This window comes from Cervus canadensis, chromosome 2 (genome assembly GCF_019320065.1).
Source record: "Cervus canadensis isolate Bull #8, Minnesota chromosome 2, ASM1932006v1, whole genome shotgun sequence".
Classification (NCBI taxonomy): Eukaryota; Metazoa; Chordata; class Mammalia; order Artiodactyla; family Cervidae; genus Cervus; species Cervus canadensis.
The window spans coordinates 64,225,374-64,253,310 of NC_057387.1; the positions used below are offsets into that span (position 1 = coordinate 64,225,374).

General features: G+C 41.5%; 1 protein-coding gene and 1 pseudogene across 1 annotated transcript in view; one reads left to right on the plus strand and one right to left on the minus strand.

The window, feature by feature from the left end:
* Nucleotides 1–6,842, plus strand: part of LOC122437363 — an 82,782-nt pseudogene extending 75,940 nt beyond the window's left edge.
* The window catches only part of ST6GALNAC5 (ST6 N-acetylgalactosaminide alpha-2,6-sialyltransferase 5), a 198,746-nt gene extending 190,351 nt beyond the window's left edge, over nucleotides 1–8,395 (minus strand). Inside the window, exons 1-2 of the mRNA XM_043447412.1 lie at nucleotides 8,119–8,395; nucleotides 7,084–7,302 (exon numbers count right to left, since the gene is read on the minus strand). Coding sequence (XP_043303347.1) covers nucleotides 7,084–7,302; nucleotides 8,119–8,133 — 234 coding nt within the window. The 5' untranslated portion in view covers nucleotides 8,134–8,395. The remainder of the gene's footprint in view (nucleotides 1–7,083; nucleotides 7,303–8,118) is intronic.
* Nucleotides 8,396–27,937: the final 19,542 nt, after the last annotated feature.

Genomic DNA, 27,937 nt, shown 5'->3' on the forward strand with positions numbered 1-27,937 from the left:
GATATGCTATCTAAAATAAGACTATCCAGCCTGTGGCTTTTACTTGGGAAACTATATTGAATAGAGCATGCAATGAAAATATTTGTCCCAGGCCCACACTATGAGTTTAAGACTAAAACAGCTTGTGAAGACGAATCTGAGTACATCTCACAAATGCCCCCACTCCCAAGTTTTTATTGGCCATTTGATCATAAATTTACTGACTCACAAGGGAATTCTCTTGAATCACAAGGTGTGGGTAATAATACTATTATTTAAGCAATCACCATTCCTTGTCTTTCAATATCTAAGGCCCTTCACAGCTGCTCAAATGCTACTTAATAGATGTATAGAAGCTTTTCAGAATAATTTATTGATTAATGATGGGTTTTAACCTTTCCGTCTTTTCTCATCTCTAATCTCTCTTTATCCCAGCATTTGGAGGACAGGAATTATACTGAGCTGTGGTTTGACCTTAGAGGTTATGAAAAGTCTCCTCTATAACAGATGCTGTGTTTCAGGACAGATCTGATCACAAATATTCTGTCTTGTGGCCAATACGATTATGTTCAAATTCATCATACCATGAATTACGAGATTTGGTTTGGAAATATAGTCACCATATGTTACAGACAGGTGAACAAGGTAACAGGGTTAGCTCCCTTCAAGAGTCCAGGGGATCCTATGCCATTCCAAAGGAGAATCATAAAGAGATTGAATATTTTGAATTTAAAATCAATCCACTTTGAAGTCGATTTAATATTCAAGTTGTTAACTAATTATTCACTGCCTGTCATCTATGTAATATCTATAGAAACACACACATACATTTAAAAGGGTTAATGAATAATGGAATTTTAGTTTGAAAGTTTTATAACTTCTAAGGTAATAATAGTATTTAACCTATTTTATAGATGGGAAAGATCACAGAACTTGCTTCCTTTTTAGTGCCAGTGCCTTGATTTACTGTTTCCTGGTTTCATATTATTATTCAGCACTTGCTTTCTTCATTAACCTTTCTTGCTTCTTTGTCTTTTCTTCGCAATTAAATTAAAGGTTCTTTGAGGGTAGGGACTGTGTTCCTCACCCAGAATTCCCTGTAATTTTGCAACTATTAGGCCTTCAGTGAATATTTACTGAGGGCTGTGAGTAGTTCAAAACCCAGAAACAAATTAGCTACAGAACTACACATTGTGATGATTAAAAATATTTCAGATGATGATCCTCAAACTTTAATGTGCACGATAATAAAGGAAGCCTATTAAATTAGTAGATTCCCAAATCTTATTCCCAAAGAGTCTTATGTTTAAATCATTTCTTCTTCTTCCTTTCCATTATCATTATTAGGTGGAGCAATAGTAAATCAAATTTAGGAAAGATGGGACATACCTGGGCCTGGGACTGCCCTGATGTTTCTTGTAGAGAAAGGACTTGATGTAAGGTATGTCCAATATAACCTGCTTTCTTCTTTCCTTCCATAAATACTTATTTTGTGCTGACCAATGGCCAAGCATTCGGCCTGAAGTTAAACTGTTTAGCAAGAGGTATAAATATTTGCTGTTACAGCACTTAGATTGTACTTGGGGGGAGGGCAGACAAGACACAAATAAACTTTCAGATTATTTCAGATATTGTTAAGTATTATTAGGGAAATAAAACAGGCTGGTAAAATAGAGAATGACTGTTGAGAAGGGGGCTATTTGAAGAGTTCAATACCCAAGAAGATGATATGTGATCTGAGGACTAAGCAACCAGAAGGAATCAACCATGCAAAAGATCTTGGGCGAGAGCTTTCCAGGGAGGTAAAACAGCCAGTGCAAAGGTCCTGAGGCACAGTGAGTGTGCAAGGGTCAGAAAAAGGCCAGAATGCCTGACACTTGAAAGGGAGCCAGGTCAGACTCATCCACTAGGTACAGTCTGGACTTTGGCATAACAGTATCTTGGGATTACTCCTATGGGAAGTTGGAGAAATACTCCTGGATTTCAGAATAAAGAAAGGTTAACTATTTTATTAACCTTATAAGAATACTTTTCCAGTTTAAAACAACTACATTATTGGAAATTGTTGCCAATAAAAAGCTGTTCATTTCATGATTTCTTTTACTTGATGCTCTGTGATAACAGAGTTTTGTCATCATTGGCACTTTACATTTTATAATACTTGAGCACTGCAAATGAGTCACTTTAAATTTCTTTGAGAACCAAATTCCCTTCATTGGATGCCTCAAATATTATAAAATAGTCTAATGAATCATATAAACTTATATCTGAGAATGTATATATCTCTCTAAAAAAAGAATTCTTATGCCATAATTTCAAAGTAACTTATATGGCACATACCTTTTCAGTGAAAGAGGAGAGCGAAAAAGTTGGCTTAAAACTCAACATTCAGAAAACTAAGATCATGGCATCCGGTCCCATCACTCCATGGCAATAGGTGGGGAAACAATGGAAACAGTGACAGACTTTATTTTGGGGGGCTCCAAAATCACTGAAAATGGTGACTGCAGCCATGAAATTAAAAGATGCTTGCTCCTTGGAAAAAAAGCTATGACCAACCTACACAGTATATTAAAAAGCAGAGACATTACTTTGCCAACAAAGGTCCATCTAGTCAAGGCTACGGTTTTTCCAGTAGTCATGTATGGATGTGAGAGTTGGACTATAAAGAAAGCTTAGCACTGAAGAACTGATGCTTTTGAACTGTGGTGTTGCAGAAGACTCTTGAGAGTCCCTTGGACTGCAAGGAGATCCAACCAGTCCATCCTAGAGGAAATCAGTCCTGAATATTCATTGGAAGGATTGATGCTGAAGCTGAAACTCCAATACTTTGGCCACCTGATATGAAGAAGTGACTCATTGGGAAAGACCCTGAGGCTGGGAAAGATTGAAGGCAGGAGGAGAAGGGGATGCCAGAGTATGAGATGGTTGGATAGTATCACTGACTCAATAGACATGAGTTTGAGTAAGCTCCAGGAGTTGGTGATGGACAGGGAAACCTGCCGTGCTGCAGTCCATGGGGGTCACAAAGAGTCAGACATGACTGAGCAGCTGAACTGAACTGCACCTTTTTTTCCAGTTTTTAATTCTTTTTCAACTCTTGCATTGATTTGTCTTAGCATTCCAACTGGACATCTACTAATTAATAGTGATAATACTATTACCTCTAAGCAGTTTGGTTTTGTCTATATAACTGAGTGCTTAAGGAAAGAAAGAACCAAGGCAAGCATGCCTTGGTACATGTAAAATCCATTCTTGCTAAAGCGAGAAGAGAGCAGCTCAGCCTCAGACCCTATGACCACTGCTCTTTATAAGCCACTTAAGCAAAGGGCAGCCCAGGTGACAAGTGGGCCTTCTGTGATAAGAGCTCCTGTCCACTGGAAGGGCTTCCCTTGTTGCTCCACTGGAAATGGGAATTGGCACACAGTTTCATTTCACAGGGTCCACCAGATGGCCAATGACTCTACCTACCCAGAGCCAATCTAGTCTGGAGGTAGAATGTGCTACACGCCCTGACCCACTCTGCTGGGAGAATTGGCACTTTCCTCTGGGTGTGGATTGATTTAGTGTGTGTGTGTCTGTGTGTGTAAGCACACACATGTATATTTTAGTTTGATTATACATTATGCTGCAGTTCAAAGGCCGAAGTTTCCAAAAGCCATGAAACTTGGCTTCTTTGCTTAGATCTGGCAGATCTGATTAGAAATCAATGGCTTCCAAAAACAGGGACCAGGAAATGCCAGGATGCAGATACAATAGCTGCAGTAACAGACATGTAACAAGATGGAAATGAGTTAGTGGGAGATTTGTAGGGAAAAGTTTAGGGGAAGGGTTGGGAAAGAAGAGAAAAAAATCTCAGACAAAGTGAAATGGCTTCATTGTCACAAGAAATTGCAAGAATCCTTCACTTACTTAGTCATACTGGAATTACAATTTCCGCTCACATCTTTTGTGAAAGAGGAAGTAGGGAATATGACCATGGAAAGTGATATTTTAAGCTTCTACATATATTGCTCATCACTGGCTTGACTTGCGGCATGTCTTTCAACAAAAGCACATAGTGATTTAATCTCAACAGTAATTCAGTCTGCAGCGTATGAGACAAGACTATCACTGCAGACAGGAGGTAATTTGTGAAATTCAGGTGTTAGGGATTAGGACCGCCTGTTGAATTTAATCTTGGAGTTATAATGTTAACACCGTCATGTAACCGTACAAAAACACTACATATTTATTGGACTTTGGGACCTCCAGCCATGGAGATGTGAACGTTTTCCTAAGTGGTATCTGTAACCCTCTCCAGATTCAGTAAATCAATGGCAAATAGAAAGTCTGTTGGAATTCCGATTCAATACGCAGCAGCATATGGCTTGGTGGTCATCACAGTCAGGACATCCCATAATTTTTCTAAAGCCTGATGTGAGAGTGGGGGACAAAAGCAATCAGAGAATCATCTGGCAACACAATAAGAATAGAAAAGTTTTCATTTCTTACCTTCCTCGGTATTAACCGGAAAGAAAATTCCCAGCAATAGTCTAACATATGATTTCTACCTCAGCTTAAGCAAGACTATGTATAGGAAAATTCCAAGTAAACCTAAACAGCAACTGGTAGAGAACATAAACATTCTACATGTATACCTTCAGATAGCCATTGGAAATGAAACTTTGCCCAACTTCCAGTCAGTAAACAGTAGCAGTAAAGTGACTACTGGCTTCCCTGGTGGTTCAGTTGTAAAGAATCTGCCTGCTCAATGTAGAAGACACAGGTTTGACCCCTGGGTCGGGAAGATCCCCTGAAGAAGGAAATGGCAACCCACTCCAGTATTATTGCCTGGGAAATCCCATAGACAGAGGAGCCTGGCAGCCACAGTCCAAGGAGTCTCAAAGAGTCCGACATGACTTAGCGACTAAACAACAACAGCAACAAAGTGACTACATTCTGAGCAGCTTACATTTCATTCAGTGGGACAATTGGAATAATGCCTAAAGAGAAGGCACTGGTTTTAAGATCCGCATTTGTTCCTTTGCTTGAGGCAGGGTAAACTTTTTTGAACCCTTTGGGTATGGAATTTTGTGAGAAGTTAGTTTTCTATAATAGAATTTCATTAATATTATCTACAAAGACCTTCCTGGTCACATTTATAATTCTCTGCTAAGAATTCCAAGGTCTTCCACACATATCTGTCATTCACAAAATACTTAACAGTTTACAAATTTCTCATATATAGTGTCCATATTCCTTCCCCAAAAGGGCTGTTCTTCATTTAATGAAATACAATGCTGATTCAGTGAAAATGAAAACCAGTATATTGGTGTGAATAAACACTGTTTTGAAAAAGAACATGAGGGCATCATATTTTGCCTTAGGCTATCGATATTCTTAGCTGGTGCTGGTCCAGCAGGAGAGCACAGGAAGGGAAGTATTAGCAACATCTTCCTAAAGGTAGATCACAGCTTTCAGCAAATTTACCTTTTGACATCCCTATTAACCAAAGCTTCAGAAATGCTAGCCATTTCCATTAAACAACAGCCATTAAAATCCACCATGTTCAATAGATTCATCATAAACACATAAACACCGCATCCATCCACAGTCAGGAGTCAGTGCCCAAACTTTTCTAGGACTCAGCCCCTATGGGTTGCTTGCAGATACAAAGTATGTAATCAATCAGCAAATTAAAGAGGAACAGAAGCCTTAACTGTGAAACTGAGGGCTGTTTCTACTTTTGATTTTAAGATTTATCACCAGACCCCTCCCCAGCAAATCACTTCCTAACAAAATCGCTCCCTCTTTGCTTCCTGAATCCTTCCAGTGCAAGTTTCACCTTTTCAAAGAAACTTTCCTTAATCCTACCAGAGCAGAGATCTTTCTCATCTCTGTATTCCAACAATAATAACTGTTTATATACAGTATTTCCCATACATTTATATTTGCCATCTATCTCTCTGTCATCTATCCATCCATTCATATTTCATGGTGTGTTGTTTTTTCCCCACAGGCATTCAAAGGTTTCTAAAGGTTAGGTCCTGCCTTAAATTCCTTTGTACTCTCCAAACTCCTTAGCATTATACATTGCACAAGTGAGTAGAAGTATTTTGATTGCCATTTTAAAAAGTCTGACTTTTTCATGCATGACAAAAGCCACCTTTTCACACAAAAGGAGCACCTCCTAAATATTACTTTGGTTCACAACCATAAAACGGAGTAATACATAAAGCAGAACAGTTGGGTGGTTTCAAGAAATCCTCTAGCTTTATAGAGCATATATAGACTGGAATGATGTTTTAATAAAAATATATTAACAGCTTCAAATAATGGGAAATACACTTAAACTGTATTAAAATATCTTTTTAGAATCAGGAAACTTGATTACAATTCTCCCAGAGGCTTCACACTCTGAAACCAGAGATTTATTATTCCAGGGAAAGCAAGCTCTATTTCTTAAAAATTCATCTGATTAATTATTAGCCAAGCCATGCAGCGGCTTCCCGGAAGGCAGAGGAAAATAGGCCCTCAATGATGAGTTTCAAGCCAATGGAAGCTGAGTTTGTGCCTCAAGCCTTCTGCGCCTGCCTGGGCACTGCTCTCCAGGGCTGTGGTAATTCAGCCCTGAGCATCCGAAGCAGAGATCAGATAGGAATCTGCGAGCCTGAGCAGCGGCCGGCAAAGGACTAGCTGCCATTTAGCCTCCGGCACCCTGTCGGAGGTAACCGCCCGGACTGGTACCCGCTCCATTCCCGGGTCTCCTCCCACTAGGGCGCGACTCGGCCGCCAAACCCGAGGCTTCAGGAATCCAGCACCCAGCAGTAGCTGTCATTCCGGGGCTGAGCGGTTCTAGTTCCAGGGACGGTTCCTTTTAGGAAATTAGGCTTTGGGGTGCACCCATCTCATCCCCGTTCCCTGAAAAACTTTGCTACCTTCTCCACATAGAAATTCACACCAAGTAGTAACTATCCCATCCCACCCCACAGGGTCCACTCCCCCTTCCAGCCTCCGAATGGCACCTACTCACGGCGCCTCCCAGCCCCGGGGAAGGGGGCAAGCTCAGGTGTGCGGGATCCCCAGGCTGGGTGGCGGGCAGGCTGGCGAGCGAGCCGTCACCTTGTGGTCCACCACGCCGAGGTATCCGTCCAGCGGCCGCGGTCCCGCGGGGGTCTCCGGGCGCGGCGGGGGGCTGCTCTCCGCCGGGCGCCGCGAGCTGAGGGTCGCCGCCGCCTGCTGCTGCGGGGGCCGCTCCTTCTGGCCTCCGAGGCTGCTGTACACGAGCAACAAGCTGGTGCACATGGTGGTGAGCGCTAAACACACTGCCAGACCATGGCGCTGCGGGCGGGCGGGAGAGAGCACGGGAGAGGCTCTGAGCGCCGAGCCGGGAGCAGCGCGCCCGGCGGGGACACCGGCGCGACGGCCAGACACGACGGGCGGGGGAGGTCGGGGACCCGGGCTGCGTGGGGCCGGGTTTCGACCCCGGCCTCGCGCAGCCCCGGCAGAGAAGGCACAGTCCCCGGGGGTACCGCAGGGGATGCTCCCTGCGCGTCGCTGCTCTCGGCCGCCACCGCCTCCCACATCTCCTGGCAGAGGACAGGTGGTGCGCGGCGCCCGGCTACGCGAGGGACAGCGCTCCGGCGGCGGGGGCAGGGGTGGGCTTGCACTTTGGGAGGGGGCCCTCTGCCCCCAGCTCGGCTGCTGGAATGTCTAGCCTCTCCTTTCTGGAACCGTGGGGCTCTACCTCGGCCATCCTCGCAAGTTTGAAATACGACAAGGAAATCCAGAAAGTCGGCAAAGGTCCCCCGCTTCCCGCCCCTCTTAGTTTTTGCCAAGCTGTTGCTTTAGGGCAATCCCCATTCCCGAGCAAGACGCCCACCTCTCCTAGGTTTCTCTAGCTCTCCGCTGACCGCTGGGAACTCCGGCCGGAGATCCAGGAGCCCAGCAACCCGAGTTCCCGTTCCGGCTCTGGGATTCCGAGCCTGGCAGAACCGAGGAATCGGGAGTAGACCGGGAGCAGGTGAAAAGTTCTGCCTTTGTAACGGGCGATCTAGCAGCTCAGGGTTAGGCGCCCTGGAGCTCTCCCGTGCGCCCTGGGGACGCTGCGCCCCGGGATCCCGCCGATGCCCAGAGGAGTTACAACAAATGACTCACCGCCAGGGTCTTCATTTTGGGCACTTCTTTCGTGCGGAATCCTTAGGCACACGAGTCCGGGGCCACTTTTTCTTGGAGGGTTTCCATTGTGGGTGATGGGGCGGAGGCGGCTTTGATTTTCGCCTGGCGGCCAGCCTCGGCTGAGTGAGCAGGGGAGCCGCGGGACCCAGGAAGCGCCGCTGTTGCGGAGATTAGAGACAGAATTAAAACTGAACCGGACCCTCGTAGTCTCTCAGCGATCTACACAACTGCCGCCTGCCGCCGCCTGCTGGGTCCTAAAGACCTCTACATTCACCCCTTTCCAGCCCCCAAATAGTAATCTCAGCGGAGTAGAATTTCTTGGACGAGAGAGTTAACCGTACCAGTATACCCACCTCTTAGTCCAAGGGCTTATTTATCTTTTATGAAGTCGTCAAGTAAAAAGGAAGAGGGAATCCAGTTGGATTCTGAACATGATAGCCATTTGAAAATTTGCAAACTAATATTTCTGTTTTGTGATTTCGGTAAAAACAAATCAACAACTGAAATGTCAATAGCTCTATTTATGGAATTTGCGTTCATGTTCTTAGCAGGGAGGAATCTGTCACGAAAATTTTTTTTCAAGTAAATTAATTAATATTTCAGTTTTCCAATTGTAAGCTTTCTAATATTCTCTTCCCCCTTAATTTTACTTTTTAAATTCAGTGATTCTCATGCAATCTTTATAGCCTCATTCATTACATGTTTTAAATATCACAATTTATTTTTTTTTTATCAGAACCTTGAGGTTCCTAGTGTTCATCTAAATGATTTAAGTGTTAAGAACATTCAGCACATCATATCCACAGGATTAACTGGACCTGTAGATTCTTCTTAATTTAAATGAAAGATTTCTGGTTGCTAGAGATAAAATTGTTTACTGCTTATTTTGTAAGAATCTTAAGGCCTTTAGTGCTCTTCTGTTGTTCTACTGCACTGACAGTATATAATTTCACATTTAGAACTCCAATTGAAATTAAAAAAATAATTATTTGTTTTTTCTCAGGAAATGTATATCAATATCTTGTTTAAAGGATGATCCCCCCTTCTCCCACCCCACGTTGAATTACAAATGGCATTTGCTAAATGTCTAATTTAGTTAGAAACATATTTCTTGTGAAATTGCTCAGTGAAAATAGTTGTCTTAATGTATTACTCAATACCTCACCTGTAGCAGTGTAATGTTAAAGATTACATTAAGATGAAAATGATCAGCAGACCAAGTGAACCATAGGCACAATAAGAGCTTTCTCAAGGCCAAAGAAGGCATTACAATCTGTTTTTTAATCTTCACTAATCCATTGCTGGACTGATGATACAACAGAAACTATTTTTAACTTATGAAGCATCCTTCTATACTCAGTATTAAGAAAGTTAAAATTAGTCAGTGCAACAATGACTATCAATGCAATGTGTTTGGGGGGAAGCGAGAAACATACGGCCTTTCAAGGAAGAACAAAAATTTCCAAACAGTGTCCAACATTGCCAGGCTTGAAGCTATTTATTCAATTTGTGCTTTAGGCATGAATAGTACCAGTTGTTCGGGCAAAAAAAGCAGCAGCCAGAGGAGAATCTTATCGGGTCTTGGCAATTCTTTATTGGAGGGTTGCTCTTGACACTCAAATTAGGGAAACAAAGGACCAACTTGACGAATTGGTGCAAGCAGATTATCTGTGTTTCTTCAGGGCTACTTTTGAGATGCTGCTAGACATAGCTTCTGCATTTTTTCAGAATGATTCCCCTTCCATCTAGTATGTTGCCCCGTGACCAATAAAACGCTTCTAATATATTTTGCCATGCCAAACAGAGCCATCATATTTATGATTTAAGCTCATGGCAGCACGTTGGACATCTGTTACACAGTATGTCTGACCAAATTCATTAAGCTTGTGCTTTTTTTTCCCCTCTCCTGGGATAGCAGCTAGCAAGTAGCTCGATCTACTTATGAGATGACCAGGATAAATTTGAAAAATGTAATTCTGAAGTTGATTTGAATAATTTCACGGTCTCTGGCTTTCAAATATTTGATTAGATTGATGCAAAGGTTTTAGGCACTGTGGCCCAAGAGACAAATGGACAAGGGGCCTTGGGGAGGGCAGATAAAACAAGTGACAAAAGTGAAAATCCTTGTGCTGTTCAGTGTAATGATCATTTAATGATCATCTGCTATCTGGTGGCTTTATATTAGGGAATTCAGAGAGGAATAAGACACAGATCTTGTCGTCTAAGAGCTCACAACCTGGGTGTGTGTGTGTGTGTGTGTGTGTATGACAAGTCTGCAAGCTGGTAATGAAAGACTGAATTAAACATATATTTGTCAAGTGCCCACCATTTTAAGCATCTCCTCTGGTGAGCACCTATTACATGCCAGGCATGGGGATACCTGGATAAATAGATGACATGCTGCCCTGAAGCAACTCACAGCCTATTATTCCCAAGTAACTGCCATGAATCTTTATATTACAAAGAATTAGGAAACGATCAAAATGCTTGGCTTGCTTTTCAACTTCTGAGTGCTAGCTTATTATTACCCCAGGGGCTCAGTATCTTAAGGGTATCCACCTCTGTTGATGTAACTTTTTGCACACTTTTAAGTTAATACTTTGAGGAGCCAGAAACAGCAAAAAATAGGCAGCATTCACAGACACTTGATTGACTTGGAGACAACTAGACAAGTCAATAAAGTTTTTTAGTTCATCTAACTTGTCCAGTTCAATACAAAGTGAGTCGAGGAATCACAATTTGCTTCTCAAAATCCAGGTAGCTGAGATGGATTTCTCACCACTTAAAATTTTGCCACATTTCTGCCTCTGGTGCCATCACATCCAATCAGACAGATTCTTACTTTTGAAAGAAAAAGAAAGGCAAAGAAATTGCGTGTTCCACTATGTAGGTTATGAGGCAAACTGAAGGTGAGGATTTATGAAATAAGGCATGTCATAGGGTGAGAAGGTGGGATCTAGAGATTGAAGGGAATGCCCGCCTGTACACAGGGCCACAGAGGCACCAGAAAGCTACCAGGGAGAAGGAAAGACAGATTGCTGGAAATTAGTGAGCCCTGCCCTTGACTGCTAAATGACCTCTCAAATCGGAAACAAATGTTTCAAACATTCCAAAGGTATATGAAAAGCAGAAAACAACATAATGTAAACTGCATTAAGACATAACTGATGTCTACTTTATGACCTTAAAGAAAAAAATGCTATGATAAATGCTACAAGAACATGAAGTTTCATAATGGCAGAAAGTCCTAGAACAAAGTGATACGTGTTCCTCAGTTTCCTTCACTCCTTTTACTTCACCTGCATGCGAGCTCAGTTGCTCGTTGTCTGACTGACTGGACTGTAGCCTGCCAGGCTTCTGTCTGTGGGATTTTCCCAGCAAGAGTGGGTTGCCATTTCCTCCTCCAGGGGATCTTACCAACCCACAGCCTGTGCCTAATGGGCTGCGTGGTTGGGAACAACTCCATGGAGTTTGGCTGTCAGGACCGAGATTCTGACTTTAACACTTCCCAGTGCTGTGACCTTGGGTAAGTTAGCTTTACCTTGATTTATCTGTAAAGTAGCAACTACAAGAGCACCTGCCTCAAAGCATTGCTGTGAAAGTTAATTGAGTTACTACAAGGGAAGTGTCAAGAGGAATACTCAGGCCATTGGTTTAGTCTCTAAGTCAAATATGATTCTTTGCGACCCTATGTACTGTAGGCCACCAGGCTCCTCTGTCCATGGGATTTTCCAGGCAAGAATACTGGAGTGGGTTACCATTTTCTTCTCCAAGGGGTCTTCCTGATTCAGGGATCGAATGTAGGTGTCCTGCATTGAAGGTGAATTCTTTACTAACTGAGCCACCAGGGAAGCCTAACAGATTGTTAGCCGTTCCTAGTAATACTTTGATTAATAAATTAATACTTTGATTACTAATAATACTTTGATTATTAATACTATGATTAATAGACTGGATTTGAAGGGGAAAGAACAGGGTTTGACCTATGTGACCAAGAACTGCGTGACTTTGACCAAAGAACTTAAAAATATTAAGCAAACTGTAAACTGATCTGTAAAATGAATAGAACTAAGCCTAGCCCCCAGATTGTCAGAGGGCTTATTATGATGTTGTGTAATTGACTGCTTTGTAAACTATGAAGCTCTGCATGAGCTAAGATAATAGAAACTCATTCATTCATCCAAGAAATATCAGTTGAGCATCTACTGTGTGCCAGGGACATAGTAATGTGACAAAGACAAATAAGCCCATGAAGCTTATATTTGAGCTTGGGCAATGAATTAATATAATAGAATGTCAAGAACTAGGAAAAAATAGCAGGGTAAAGCAGGCTAGAGATTGGGATGGGATGTAGTACGGTTTTAGTTGGGATAGTGACGTATGAGGAGAGATTTTAATAAAGTGAAGGAGTGAGCCATGAAGCTATCTGCAGGAGGAGCATTTCAGGCAAAGGAAAACAACCCATGAAAAAAACCATGAAGTTAGAGCTTGATTGGCACGCTGAAGAGCCAGCAAGGTGGTGGTATAGCTGGAGTTGGAGGGAATGAGAGAAAGAGTTGTGGAGGGGAGCACAGAGTGGTAGTCCAGGGCTAGATTGTCTAGCACCTCATAGACCATGAAAGCAGAGAGAAGGAAACCCATTGGAGGGTTTGGAGCAGAGGAAGGCCATGGATTCTTATTGTTCTGGAAAGAAAAATCAGCTGGCTGCTGTGCCGAGAAGAGCTTTTAGGGGAGCAAGAGAAGAAGGAGGGAGACCACTTAGGAAGCTCTTGCAGTGGTCTAGGTGGAAGAAGGTGGTGGTGCTTTCAGGAGAGGTGACTGGTTTAGGGATTTGCTGGTACTGGGTATGAGACATGAGAAAAAGAAAGTAGGCAAGCAAATGCAAGGCTTTAGACCTGGGCAGCTTGGGGAAAGATGTTGCCAATTCCAAGATGATGAATGCTCTGGAAAAGCAGGTTTGGGGGGCTGAGAATGGAAATTTGCATGTAGGTGTTCTCAATATGAAATGTCACAGGCGACTGGAATTCAGGCATAATGTTGGGATTAGAGACATGAACAGGGCTTCACGATTCATGAAAGGATGAAGTCACCTAGGAATAAGCCAGGACACAGACTAGAAGAGGTCACCAGCCTGAGCCCTGGGAGCTCCAAATTTCAGATGCTGAGAATAGGAGGCATTATTACAGCAATGATAATACTGAAGAAAACAATAAATGACTCTCTGAGCTTGATTTGATTTAGGTGGCTGATTATTTTCATTTTGAATGGATTTTCTGTTCCAAGAGAGTTAGTCATTTATGCCCTCAAAGCACTTTTCAAATTCTGTTATTGTACCAAACATATTCATTTATGTATTTATTGTTCATCTTTGCTTCTAGATCATAAATTTTCCAGAATGGGAATTGTGTCCTACTACTGTTTATACCCTACAAGCCCAGCACATAAGTGAGGGTAAAAAATATTAATCACTAACATTTATTCAGCTCCTTACTATGTGCCAGCACTAATCTAAAAGTTTTATATGTGTTCACTCCTTCATTCTTCACAACAACTCCACGAGGTAGGTACTATTATTTTCCCCATTTCAGAAATGAGTGGACTGAGACACTGAGAATCATTTGTGCAAAGTCAGTCAGACTTTGGTGACTTTGGTGAGTGGTGAGCATTAAGGCTGGTTAGATAGTATCACCAACTCAGTGGACATGAACTTGAGTAAATTCTGGAAGATAGTGAAGGACAGGGAAGCCTGGTATGCTGCAGTCCATGAAGTAACAAGTATTCGGACATGACTTAGCAACTGAACAACAGCAGCATTAGGCTAAATAAATATTTGCTAAAACAAATAAATATTAGTTTAAGAATGAATGGATAGAAGCTTTGTAAGAGTTTCCAGAACCAAGTTCCTCTACTAAACCCAAACTAGTCTGATTTATAAGAATATAATTTACACCAAATATTTAGATAGTAAGACCCCGAACAGTTCCTTGTTTTGTGATATACTGTTTTGCTACTTGTGTTTTTTCAAGGTATATTTTACAGACAGTAAAATACATAAAATGAGGTGTACAGTTTGATGAGTTCTGACAAAATTATGCCTTTGTTACCACCACCGCTATCAAGTTATAGTTCATTTCCATCATCCCAGAGAATCCCCTCATGCTTCCTTCCAGTTAGACTAACCCTCACCCAGTAAGCAAAGAGGCAAACATCGTCCTGATTTTCATCTAGATTAGCCTTGTAGAACATAATAGAGATGAAAACATACAGCGTATGCCCTTTAGTCTGACTTCTTTCATTTAACATGATATTTTGAGGTTTCTCCATGTTATTGGGTATTTTAAGAGTTTATTCCTTTTTATTGTTGAATACTCATATTATTTGAAAATGACACAATTGTTTTTATCCAATCTCCTTTTAATGAACATTTCAGTTGGTTCCAGTTTGGAGCTTTTGGGAATAAAGTTACTAAGTGCATTCTTGTCTTTCAGTAGATGCATGGCTTCATTTTTCTTGCATAAATACCTAGGAATGAAATGGTTGGGTCGTGTGATAAGTGTCTGGTTAACTGTTGAAGAAATTGTTAAACTGTTTTCCAAAGTGGTTGGACCATTTTTTATTCCCACCAGCAACAAATGAAAATTTCCATTGTTCCCCATCCTGTCATCATATGGTGTGGGCAGTCTTTTAAAGGTCTCCTTGCTTTTGTACGGTTTTCCAGATAAAGCTAGAAATCCTTGCTCAGTATCCCGTGTCCTTCCTAACTATGCATCCACCATTCCCTTTGAGTCTCATCTTCTGACTCTCTACCTAGGGATGCTTTGAATTAGCCATGAAAACTGTTCTTTGAATTTACAGTATTTATGGCCAGTCAGCTGGGTCTTTCAACAAGCCCCTTTCTGTCCTACTTCTTCACATCTCAGCCTGTACAGCATCCACCAGTATCCCCTCCTTTATAAACCTGCAGGTGGACAGTGAGGCCCCTCCTTAATTCTTCCCCAGCTCAGTTAAAAGTCCCGGCTTGGCATCATACAGACCAGATTTTGCCCAGCCTTTGACACTAACTTTAATGTGACCGAGAACAAGCCACTGACTGCCCTTCTGTGTCCTCATTTGTAACAGGCAGATAGTAAAACCTTTCAAGCCCAGTAGCTGTGTAGACAAAACATACTAACATGTGGACAGAGTTCATCACCATACTGACTATACAGAAGGATCAAACAAAGGATATGTTTTCTTAAGGGGTTGCCTGTTTGGTAAAAAGAGAGAAGCATTCATCCTCAAATATTTACTGAGCTTATAATAAAAATAATAGTTAATAGGTGTTGTGTGCCTGCTGTCGGGCATTGTGCTAATTGTAGGCTTCTAAAATCAGGTATGATGTCATCTCCGCTTTAAAAACAAGGAAACTGAAACATTGAGATGTGAGGCCATTTGCTCAAGGTCACATGGCTAGAAAGGGACAGAACCAAGATCTGCCCAGGTCTGTCTGACTGCAGAGCCTTCCTTCACAAGCTCCACACCTCACTGCTTTCTAAATTCTCTGACTCAAGCCCAAGTCTTCCACTAGATGCTGGAGAAGCAAAGAGGAGAAAGACACAGTCTTCTAAAGACAAATCCATGATCAGGTAATATTACTCCATAACCACAAAGGACTTCCCTGGTGGCTCAGATGGTAAAGAATCTGCCTGCATCGGGGGAGACCCAGGTTCAGTCACTGGGTTGGAAGCATCCCCTAGAGAAAGGAATGGCTACCCACTCCAGTATTCTTGCCTGAAGGATTTCATGGACAGAGGAGCCTGGTGGGCTATAATTCATGGTGTTAAAAACAGTTGGATACAACTGAGTGACTAACTCTTTTTTTTTTCAGGCTAAGTGTAAAAGTTGAGTTATAAATGAAGGATTAAAGAGGTCCCAGAAAAGGGACATATGGCTGCGTGAGAGTGCTTCAGATACAATTTCTGGCAAAAGAGGAATGTTTAGTTGATTTTAAAGGATGACCAGAAACAGATCAAGAGAAGGCCTGTGTCCCTTGGCAGAAAGGACAACATAACAAAGCAAAACTCATGGTAGGCGTTGAAAACAGAGAAAGCTTGTGGGTAAGAAGTTACCAGGTTCTGTACATTTGTTAAGGTTGTGCAGTGTGTAAGGGTACACATCTAAATGGTTGTTGCAGTCATAGATGCTGCAGATTTGTATATTTTCTTTTCATCAGTTTTCTTGAAAATGACCAGAAAGCACCTTACTCTACACATATCAGAATAATATAACAATTTTCATTTAAATAGAAGTAAAGTGTTGTAAATATGAGAAGCTTTTTAGAAAAAATATTTATTTATTTGGCTGCCCTGGGTCTTGAAGGACCTTTAGTTAGGGTTGTGCAAACTCTTAGTTGCGGCATATGGGATCTAGGGATCGAACTTCAGTCTCCTGCATTGGGAGCATGGAGACTTAGCCACAGGACCACCAGGGAAGTCCTTTGAAGCTTTAAAAATTTGCACAGTAGTACCATTTGGGCTGGGAATGGTGGGGTCAGAATTACTTTCTGCTGCTGCTGCTACTGCTAAGTCGCTTCAGTTGTGTTTGACTCTGTACGACCCTATGGGCAGCAACCCACCAGGCTCCTCTGTCCACGGGATTCTCTAGGCAAGAATACTGGAGTGGGTTGCCACTTCCTTCTCCGGAATTACTTTCTAGGTGGGGTCTTTGGCGACAGAGAGAGGGATAGCTTTGTAGGGGGAAAGATGGGAGCTAGAGAGAACACCAAGGAAGGACACTGTTATGGAAATCCAAGTGAGAGATAAAGTCTTCAGCCAGGGCAATGGTGGTTGGGATAAGACTCAATAAATTCTTAGGCAGCTATTATGTTATAATGGTTACAGTGAATCAAGTCCTAAGTATGCAGAAGAGGATTTATAAATACGAAGCAGTGTTTTTTCCGTGCAAAGTAATGTGTATAATTCTGGCCACATTTCAAAATGATAAATAATAATAACAGAAAAAATGGCTTACATGATGTCTTGGTTTAGGTTCTCACAAGTATACTCTGGGATAAAGAGCTATGTGCAAACATCTCTTTGGCAGATGAGGAAACTTTGAGGGGAGTAGGGAAGTGAAATAGGGAGAGAAGTCAGCCAATAAATAATGCATGATCAAGCAGGTTACTACTGTAGACCACTGGGGCTGAGTCCTGCTGGAGAGATTCTGGCAGCCAGTGCAGATGCCAGGCATGGTTATTCCTCTGGGGCTGAGGGAGAGGTGGTATTTGTTTGGGCTGCTCTGAGCCTGGGGCAATGTGTGCTGGCTCTTTGGCTCCTGCTGCCTGCCTCACAGGTGGCAAAGGAGGTGGGCTCCAGGGGCTAGAAAAGTCCCTCAGGCAGAGGCTGGCAGGTACTGGAAGTTTAAGTCCCTGATTGCATTGAAGTGGCAGAAGCAGGGGGTATGGGCAGAGGACCCACAACACCTGCCACATGTGGAAATCGCTCTTTCGAGTTTTCAAAAGATTCAACTCTTTAAGTTGTTTGAACCTCCCAACAACTTTGTGAGTTAGAAAGATGTGTGGTTTCCAGCTGAGGCTGGGAGGCTCCAAATCACAGCCAGTTCCTCCTGCCTCCATAGCTGTGATTCCAAATAAAGACATCTCTTGTCAAGGTCTTTCCCCTTTTCCTCACTACTGACCTGTTCAGATATCTGTCTCCTGATGTAGACTGTGAACTGTTGAATCTAGAAATTTTGTATACCTCACCTTTGTTTTACCAGAGCCTGGTAAACAGGAGGTGCTTAGTAAATGTAACCGAGTGGCTGGATGAATGATTATAAGCATCGCCTTTTCCACTTCGTTAAAATTGGACTGACAGAGCTAAAGCAACTTAAAGTCACAAAGCTAGTGAGAAAACACAGGACTTGAACTCAACTCCTCCACCTTCCTCTTAAGAAATATTATTGCCACAACACAGATCCGTGAGGGTGGGCATGGCAACTCTGTTGAGAATTCATAAACCCCAGAGCCCCGAAACATTTGGAGTATTAATATTTGAAGACAGGCCAACAGCTAGGAAGAAAGACCAGGAAACTTTGGAGTGGGGGAGTTTTTCACATTAGGAATTGACTTTTGTTTTGTTGTTTATAACATCTCAAAGTAGGATGGGGAAAGACAAACAGGGGCAAACACTGTGACCCTCCATATGTAAAAAAACTTTCTCCCTCCATATGTGAAAGACAAAGGACCCTCCTTGTAGGACCCAGTGCAAAACCCGAAAGCTGAGTGAGTGTGTGCTGTAAAACTCTCTGTGCTCCTCTGTCACCTGGGAAGTCAAGAGTGATGCTGCGCCTACATCCAGGAAGCTGGCCTTTTTGTTCTTTTTCTGCAACATTCAACATAAGGGGTAGCAGCTGCAAGAGGGGAAGCCAGCTAAAGAGTTTTCAAAATGAATTTAAAAGTGCACTCTTGAGTGTCCTTGCAATAAATTTCTGCTAATGTAAAAAGCATGATTGATCTATAAGCATCTTTCTGCTTCTCTTCCCATTCTAATTTATATCATTCTTGGGTCTTCCTCCTTTTGTTAGGAAATATTGCATATGCCATTTTAAACAGATGATTCTATTTAAGTAGCATTGAAATATTATACTTTTTTTAAAAAAGTATTTATTTTTAACTGAAAGATAATTGCTTTACAATATTGTGTTGGTTTCTGCCATACAGAAATGTTACACTTTTAACATGTCAACTTTTTTTTTTTTTAAAGTCAGCTTGGACCTTGCCTTCTCATGAAAAGACCTAGATTTGTGACTTTTGAATTTCTTCTTATCTGTGAAAACTGTACTTCACTTCTGTGTTAAGGGCACAGTCTCTACTGTCAACTGCATCTAGGTTAGAATTTCAGTTCTACTCTTTATAGACTGTGACCTTGAGCAAGATACCAAATCTCTCTATGCCCCAGTTGTCCCATCCATGCAAGGACGATGGTAATAATGCCCTCCTCAGTGGGGCTATTTAAAGGCTTAAAGGAGATAATGATGAGAATTTCCAATAGGTCTATAGAATTTTTATGTATTTAATCCTCACAACAACCCTCTCAGTTAGTTGCTGTCATAGTGTCCTTTTACAGATAAGGAAATCGAGGCTTAAATAGGCAAAATGTCTTTATCAAAATCACAGAGTTGCTAAGTGGTAGTATCAATAAATATTTGGACCCTCACACATAATGAAGTTTATAAAAAAGCACTGTCAATTATTATTGTTGCCTAAATAAACTCTTTCCTGGAGGTTTGTTATGTGAGTTAAAATTAGAGCTTCCCCGGTAGCTCAGCTGGTAAAGAATCCACCTGCAATGTGGGAAACCTGGGTTGGGAAGATCCCCTGAAGAAAGAAATGGCTACCCATTATTCTACCCAGTATTCTGGCCTGGAGAATTCCATGGACTGTATAGTCCACAGGGTCGCAAAGAGTTGGACACGACTGAGCGACTTTCACTTTCACTTTGGTTGAAGTAGGAGTGAGAAGCCCAGATTTCTTCCTCCTGCCCAAGGTGGCTGTAACTTGTTTGGAAACCACTGGCCATCTATTGCTGATAGAGAAAAATAAACATGAATTAAAAATGAAAACAACTGATGGATCCTTATACATGTTCTGTTTGGAATGCCTTCTATGTCCCATTGGATATTTGAGAGGTAACTACCTATCCTGTTGCTCCTCAAATAAACAGTTGCATTTCCTAAGCTGACAGACAAGGCCAGAGCCATGACAATAGGTTTTGGGGGCCTGTTTTGTGAGATCCAAATGAGGGTAGGTGAGTGGTGCAACCAGATAATTTTGCATTAAAATTTGTAGTTAACAGCTTAAATTGTTTGAAAAGTATTCATTCATTAATTCATTCAGCAAACAAAGTCATAGAGTACAAACTATGTATCTGACACAGTTCTAGTATTTGGGGTTTGTTGGGTTCAAGATACAGAAGTAGAAACCCCCCTATGTACACTTACACCTCCTCCCCCTGAGTCACCTCACTTGGCACCTACCGGCGCCCCTGCCTGCCCATTCCCCACTGGGTGTGGTCTGGATGACCACTTATTTGTTGTACCATCTCAAACCAGACACTAATTTTTTTCCCATGTGTTCTTATATATTCTGTAATATTTCTATCATCATTTCTCATAGAGACTTGCATTGTTTTGTTTTCTATGTTCAGGAACTTCCTTCCATGCTCTTCCAACCAAGGAAAACTTCTCATGTGAATTTATTTCCCTTTTCAAGTCAAAAGGCTGGGGTTTTCTTCAGCATGATATCTCTGAAGGGACAGGACTGCACAGCACCTAACTTGCAAGATGCTCATGACACTTGACCTTTGTCATATGGTAGGCCCTCAGTTACATATGGTTTCCTCTCTTCTTTAATAACATGGTGGCCTAAGTTACATACTGTGAGATCATTTACAATATATGCATTGTTATACATCAAGGGCTTAAAATATGGAGATCATTTCTTCCTTTCATAAGTTATCATCAAATAGAATTTGGGCTTCCCTGTAGCTCAGCTGGTAAAGATTCTGGGTGCAATGCAGGAGACCCCAGTTCAACTCCTGGGTCAGGAAGATCCGCTGGAGAAGGGATAGGCTACCCACTTCAGTATTCTTGGGCTTCCCTAGTGGCTCAGCTGGTAGAGAATCTGCACTGTTATACATGAAGGGCTTAAAATATGGAGGTCATTTCTTCCTTTTCTAAGTTATCATCAAATAGAATTTATGAACCCTCAGATTCATGGGCTTACAATGAATGTTATAAAATTGAGGCAATAAAGCTCCATTCCATACTTTGGCTCAGAACTTCTTTCATACACATTTTTGAACCTAATAATAGTATTTTGCAGTTGTAAAACTTCTTTTCAACTTGGACATTTGTATGATTGTTGGCATTGTTTCATGCTTATGTCAAGTAATCTTATGTACCAATGAGTTGAGTTTTAACTTTCCATGTATAAATTTGGTGCTTGCATTTGTATGTGTCAGAAGTGGGAAGGCTAATTGAAAAGTGATGAGATTTGAATTTAAGTGACATGACACGCAGGAGCTTCTAGAACTAATTATTAATTAATTGCTTCACCTATCTAACATTTATTGAGAACTTACATGGTGATGTGCAGCATACTAGGTGCTGTTAATATGAGGATGAAAGAGATTCTCAGGAAGCTCATAGACAATCAGTAGAGACGGTTCCGTAAAGGCTTGCAGCATGGTGTGTGGAATGTGCAGCAATAGTTGTGTGGTATGGTGGTAACAAAAAAGCAAGATCAATCAATTCACCAATTTTTTCAGTATGCTATGATGAGGCCAACAGATGGTGAGATGATTTCCATTGAAAAATAGTTTTTACTCTGTTATATTCAGAGATTCCAAGAGAAGGGGCATGCTGTACCACTTGAGAAAGATCCAGGGTTGGTCAGGATGTAGGGGGTGGAAGGGATGTGGACAGGAGGCTTTCCTGTGGTGAAGCAAGGCAGGGTAAACAAGTTTAAGACTGGCTTGTTGAATGACTTCAGCGGACTCTGGGGCATAGAGGCTGGCCTTAGTTGCCTGGTATATGGTCCTAGGCGACTAAGTCAGGTGGATGAGGCCTGTAAAGAAGGCAGCTGAGGGTGTGGGGTCTGGATTGCTTGGTTTGCATGTGAAGGGCATTCTCCTAGGCTAGTTGTTCACTGTCTGTCTCTAGGAATTAGCTAATCCCTGGAGAAGCAGTCCCTCCAGAAACAGCAAGTCCCCAAATATCAAGGCATCAAAATATACAAAATGGAGAATATGGTTAATCCTCCCATCTGGGCCAGGGCAACCCAGGACTAAATCAAGAGCGAAAGAGCTTTCTAGGCAGAGGGTTCCGTTTATGCAAATGCCAAGGGCCCTGGAAGAATCTGTTTGTATTTTAATGTGTCTGGAGTCCAGAGTCAGGACAACATGTGCGTAGTAGGGCTGGGGGTGGGAGTGTGGTGCGGTGGGCAGCAGCCAGTTCTGCCTGGTGAAGGAATTTGGGCTTCATTTGAAAGGTAGTGAGGGATAACTGAAGGGTTTTACAGACGAGGGTGACAGTGATTTCAGTTTCCTTCTGTTTGGTGAAAATCTATGCTGTTAAATCTGTGCTACTTAAAAATTAATGAGGTTTCACATTTCATCTTTGCAAGATAAACAACATGATATGTTTAGTACTTTGAATGGTTATGTAAAGTATATTTACTCTTTGTCTCCTACAGGTTGTAAATCCTTAATGTTCTCTTTCCAGCATTCCCCAAGCAGGCAGGTAGTACAGCAGAGAGTACAGGGTGATAAGGCAGTGGTTAGAGAACCAAGCCTGGTTATTCCTTTGGTTGAGTCACCTAACTTCTCCAAAGAGAGGCTCAGTGGATAAGACCATTTACTGAAGCTGAAGCAGGTCAGTTGGTGTGGATCCTGTCTCTGCCATTTTTGTCTGTTTCTTCATATGTAAAATGGAAATAAAAAGAACACCTATATCATAGAATTGATAAAAGGATTTGGATTTGGTCTCCCCATCCATCATGCTTCTGCCAGCACCATCTCTTTGCAAACCAATGCCTTATAATGCAGAATTATGAGAGTCTATGTAACATTGGACCAAAGAATGTACATCATGGCAGAATAAAAGGCAATGAGATGATACTTATGGAAGTCACTGGTACTATTATATTCCTCAGTCCCCAGGAGCAGCTAGTCTTCTAAAGTGTAAGAATAGAATATTGAAGACTGCTGTTCTTGGCTGAAGCCAGCATCTTGTAAAGTTAGTGTGCTATCTTATAGGTTGCTATAAATCCAGTGATCAGTGTCTGACATGGTTCTTTTCCTCCTGTTATCTATGACCAAAATACAGACACTGGGGACCCAAAAGCTGAGTGGAGTAGAGCCTTTTGGGATTACATCTAATGTCTCCTAGCAACTTTGTGCTTCCTGTCCTTATGCCTCTGGGTTCTATTTCTACTTGGAGATACAATAGTTGTTCCTGTGAATTGGAATCTACCAGTGCTGCCTTGTCCTTTCAAATTCTTCATGTCCCTAGGACGCTGCCACAAAAGAGACTGTATTTCATCTGGGCTTGATGATTGTGAGTAGCAAAATAGTGCTGAGGCTACATGAACGGTGAGAATAGGGAGAAGTAAGGATGGAAACAGTAAATGCTTCACGGAATTTTAATGAAAGACTGTCACAACTCCACATAGGCAGGTCCAGCAAGGACTCAGATCCCTCAAGAATGAAAGTCTGGTCAATGAGCTGGGCAGAGAACTCCAGCAAATGAGTTGATAAAGCAAAGAGACACAGAATGTATTGCCTTGAGTTGTATTTCCTTCCTTGCTATTCTATAGAGGTGGTAGATAGGTGATAGGTAGATAGATAGATGATATGTAGATACTAGGTAGCTAGATAGATAGGTAGCTAGCTAGCTAGATAAAAGTTTGGCTGAGAGGCTGGTTGGCTGGATGGGTAGATAGATGGATACATACACACATACATATATACGTGGGTGTTTCCATAGTGTAATGGTTATCACATTTGCCTCACTCATATACACACATACGTAGTAAAACCTCACTATAATATGAAAATTGGACCTCAAACTTTTAAAAATTCTTGTTTTAATAAGGTTCCTGAAGAGTGGTATTTAGAGTTGATCTTTCAGTTACCTTGTAAAACAAAAGGGAATTTTTCAATTATTTAGTTATGAAGTGCTCCCTTTGGCAGCACATATACTAAAATTAGTTATGAAGAAAATAGATTAACTTACACACAGAATATATCCTATAAACAAAACTAAGTAAGTAAGTAAGTAAAGTTGCTCAGTCGTGTCCGACTTTTTGCGACCCCATGGACTGTAGCCTACCAGGCTTCTCTGTCCATGGGATTTTCCAGGCAAGAGTACTGGAGTGGGTTGCCATTTCCATAAACAAAACTAGGAAACTCCCAAATGATTATAAGGCAGTCACTTTCTACTTACCCCTTCTCCTTACCCCTTTCAAGAAGATAAGAACTTAAACTCAGCTCAACTTTATTTTAAAATTAATTTATTTTAATTGGAGGATAATTACAATATGATGGCTTTTGCCATACATCAACATGAATAGGCAACATGAATAGGTTTAAATGTATCCCTGCCATCCTGAGCCCCCCATTCTACCCTATCCCTCTGGATCTCAGAGCACTGGCTTTGGGTGTCCTGCTTCATGCTTTGAACTTACACTGATCATCTGTTTTACATACGGTAATGCACATATTTCAGTGCTAATTTCTCAAGTTATCCCACCTTCACCTTCTCCCACTGGGTCCAAAAGTCTGTTCTTTACATCTGTGTCTCCTTTGCTGCCATGCATGTAGGATCATCGGTACCATCTTTCTAAATTCCATATGCATGTGTTAATATACAGTATTTGTCTTTCTCTTTCTGACTTACTTCACTCTGTATAATAGACTCCAGGCTTATCCACCTCATTAGAACTGACACAAACATGTTCTTTTTTATAGCTGAGTAATATTCCATAGTTCAAGCTGGATTTAGAAAAGGCAGAGGAACCAGAGATCAAATTGCCAACATCCGTTGGATCATAGAAAAAACAAGAGAATTCCAGAAAAACACCTACTTCTGCTTCATTGACTATGCTAAAGCCTTTGATCGTGTGGATCACAACAAACTGTGGAAAATTCTTAAAGGGATGGGAATACCAAACCACCTTACCTGTCTCTTGAGAAATCTGTATGCAGGTCAAGAAGCAATGGTTAGAACCGACATGGAACAGTGGACTGGTTCCAAATTGGGAAAGGAGTATATCAAGGCTGTATATTGTCACCCTGCTTATTTAACTTATATTCAGAGTACATCATGTGAAATGTCAGACTGGATGAAGCTCAAGATGGAATCAAGATTGCCGGGAGAAATATCAATAACCTCAAATATTCAGATGACACCACCCGGATGTCAGAAAGCAAAGAGGAACTAAAGAACCTCTTGATGAAAGTGAAAGAAGAGAGTGAAAAAGCTGGCTTAAAACTCAACATTCAAAAAACCAAGATCATGGCATCTGGTCCCATCGCTTCATGGCAAATAGATGGGGAAATGATGGAAACAGTGACAGACTTTATTTTCTTGAGTTCCAAAATCACTGCAGATGGTGACTGCAGGTGTGAAATTGAAAGATGCGTACTCCTTGGAAGAAAAGCTATGAAAAACCTAGACAGCATATTAAAAAGCAGAGACATTACTTTACCAACAAATGTCTGTGTAGTCAAAACTATGATTTTCCCAGTAGTCATGTAAAGTTGGACCATAAAGAAAGCTGAGCGCTGAAGAAGACGCTTTTGAACTGTGGTGTTGGAGAAGACTCTTGAGAGTCTCTTGGGCAGCAAGGAGATCAAACCAGTCAATCCTAAAGGAAATCAGTCCAATATTCATTGGAAGGACTGATGTTGAAGTTGAAGCTCCAATACTTTGGTCACCTGATGTGAAGAACTGACTCATTGGAGAAGACCCTGATGCTGGGAAAGATTGAAGGCAGGAGGAGAAGGGGATGCCAGAGGATGAGATGGTTGGATGGCATCACTGACTCAATGCACATGAGTTTGAGCAAGCTCCGGGAATTGGTGATGGACAGGGAGGCCTGGCGTGCTGCAGTCCATAGGATTGCAGAGTCAGACACAACTGAGTAACTGAACTGAACTAATATTCCTTTGTGTATATGTACCATAACTTCCTTATCCATTCATCTGCCCATGGACATTTAGTTTCCTTCCATGTCCTGGCTCTTGTAAATAGTCCAGCTCAGCTTTGAATAAGAGCTGGGTGAAGGGCAAGAACCAGTCTAATTACATTACATTGCATTGGCATGGTCTTCCTTTTGTGGGAAAGAGTGTGCGTATGTTTTTGCTTTGGTATGGTTTCCTTCTTTTATTTGATAAATGTGTTGCTTGAATTAACTTTTAAAGATTATAGGTGTCAGTTTATTAATTTTCCTGTCTCCCAGAATCCATTCTCCCATTTTCTTTTGAGAAATCTCCTTTCCCCAATTTGTGTCATTTAGGTGGAACTCTCCATAAAGGGGCCCTGCCTTTGTCTAACCAATGAGTGAGTTCATGACTCAGTACACATGTCCTTGGCTAATTGGAATTTATCTCCCAGAAGACGAGAGCTTGAGCAGAGTGACACAAAGAAGGAAATGAAATCAGGTTGAAGTGGACGAATCCCCCTGGTGGTAGCACCATGTCTGGCTCCTTCCACCAGAATCTCTGGCGCTATCTTGATTCTTGTTCCCTCTGAGCCCTATTTCTCTAATATCCTTTCCCCCTTGTGAACCATCCTACATCCATCAAACAAATTCATTTTGTCTAATATTAATTGGAGACTAGATTGGATTCCAAGTTTCGATTGGAATCCAATAACCCTAACTAGGTCAGAATAGAAAGTTCTAAAGCAGGCAGAAAGGAGAAAGATAAATACTTCTTGCAAAAGGAAGTTATGAGCCAAATGATGATGGCCTTAAACAGCAAGGTGAGTCTGGATAACCTCAAGTAGCTCAGAAAAAAGGGTCAGTACAAAATTAATCTTTAAGTGTTTCTTATCCTTGCCTGGTGATTCCCAATATGTTGAAACTAAGTCTTTAAGAACTTCATCTATAAACTGAAGAAAAGTCTATGGAATTATTGTCATGTGGTATGTGGAAAACGTTTAAAACATAAGAAGCTTTACCACTGAAATGGCAGGGAACAACTGGTCTAAGTCAGCAGTAGTTCTCAGTTGTAGAGTAGTTAACACATTTTGCCTATTATGGTGCAATTTGCTACTAAAATTAGTTGAAATGCCAAGGGTTATAGGTGATTGTTTCTTTTATAAATTAGATCAGATTTAAGGCTGTTTTTTTCTGTAAATTCATCTTGTCTACTTGCATTCTGATTTGTTTTCTTGAGTGGGAGAGAACAGAGTGGAATTTTAACTGCTACTCCAAGAATTGTACACAAATCATTGTCTATTCTATCTCCATCACAGAGCACGGTGAGCCTCTGGTACTGGGCTCTGATGATTATAGAGGTAATGCATTGTCTTGGTGTTTGTGAATTGTAGTTCCATTGTTACTTTCTTTTTATATTTCACTTGACCTATGGGCACACTTATTATTTATTTAGAAAATATCCAAAATTATGCAAAAGTTAACAAAGTAGTATTAAAAAATTCCTATTTTCCTTTTGCTCAGATTTCCTAATTGTCAACATATTATTGCATTTATTGTATGTCTTCTAATCTCTCACATGTATATATCAGAACAATAAGTTCAGTTCAGTTCAGTCACTCAGTCGTGTCTGACTCTTTGCGACCCCATGAATCGCAGCACGCCAGGCCTCCCTGTCCATCACCAACTCACAGAGTCCACCCAAACCCATGTCCATTGAGTCGGTGATGCCACCCAACCATCTCATCCTCTGTCATCCCCTTCTCCTCCTGCCCTCAATCTTTCCCAGAATCAGGGTCTTTTCCAGTGAGTCAGCTCTCTGCATCAGGTGGCCAAAGTATTGGAGTTTCAGCTTCAGCATAAGTCCCTCCAATGAACACCCAGGTCTGATATCCTTTAGGATGGACTGGTTGGATCTCCTTGCAGTCCAAGGGACTCTCAAGAATCTTCTCCAACACCACAATTCAAAAACATCAATTATTCAGTGCTCAGCTTTCTTTATAGTCCAACTCTCACATCCATCCATGACTACTGGAAAAACCATAGCCTTGACTAGACAGATCTTTGTTGGCAAAGTAATGTCTCTGCTTTTTAATA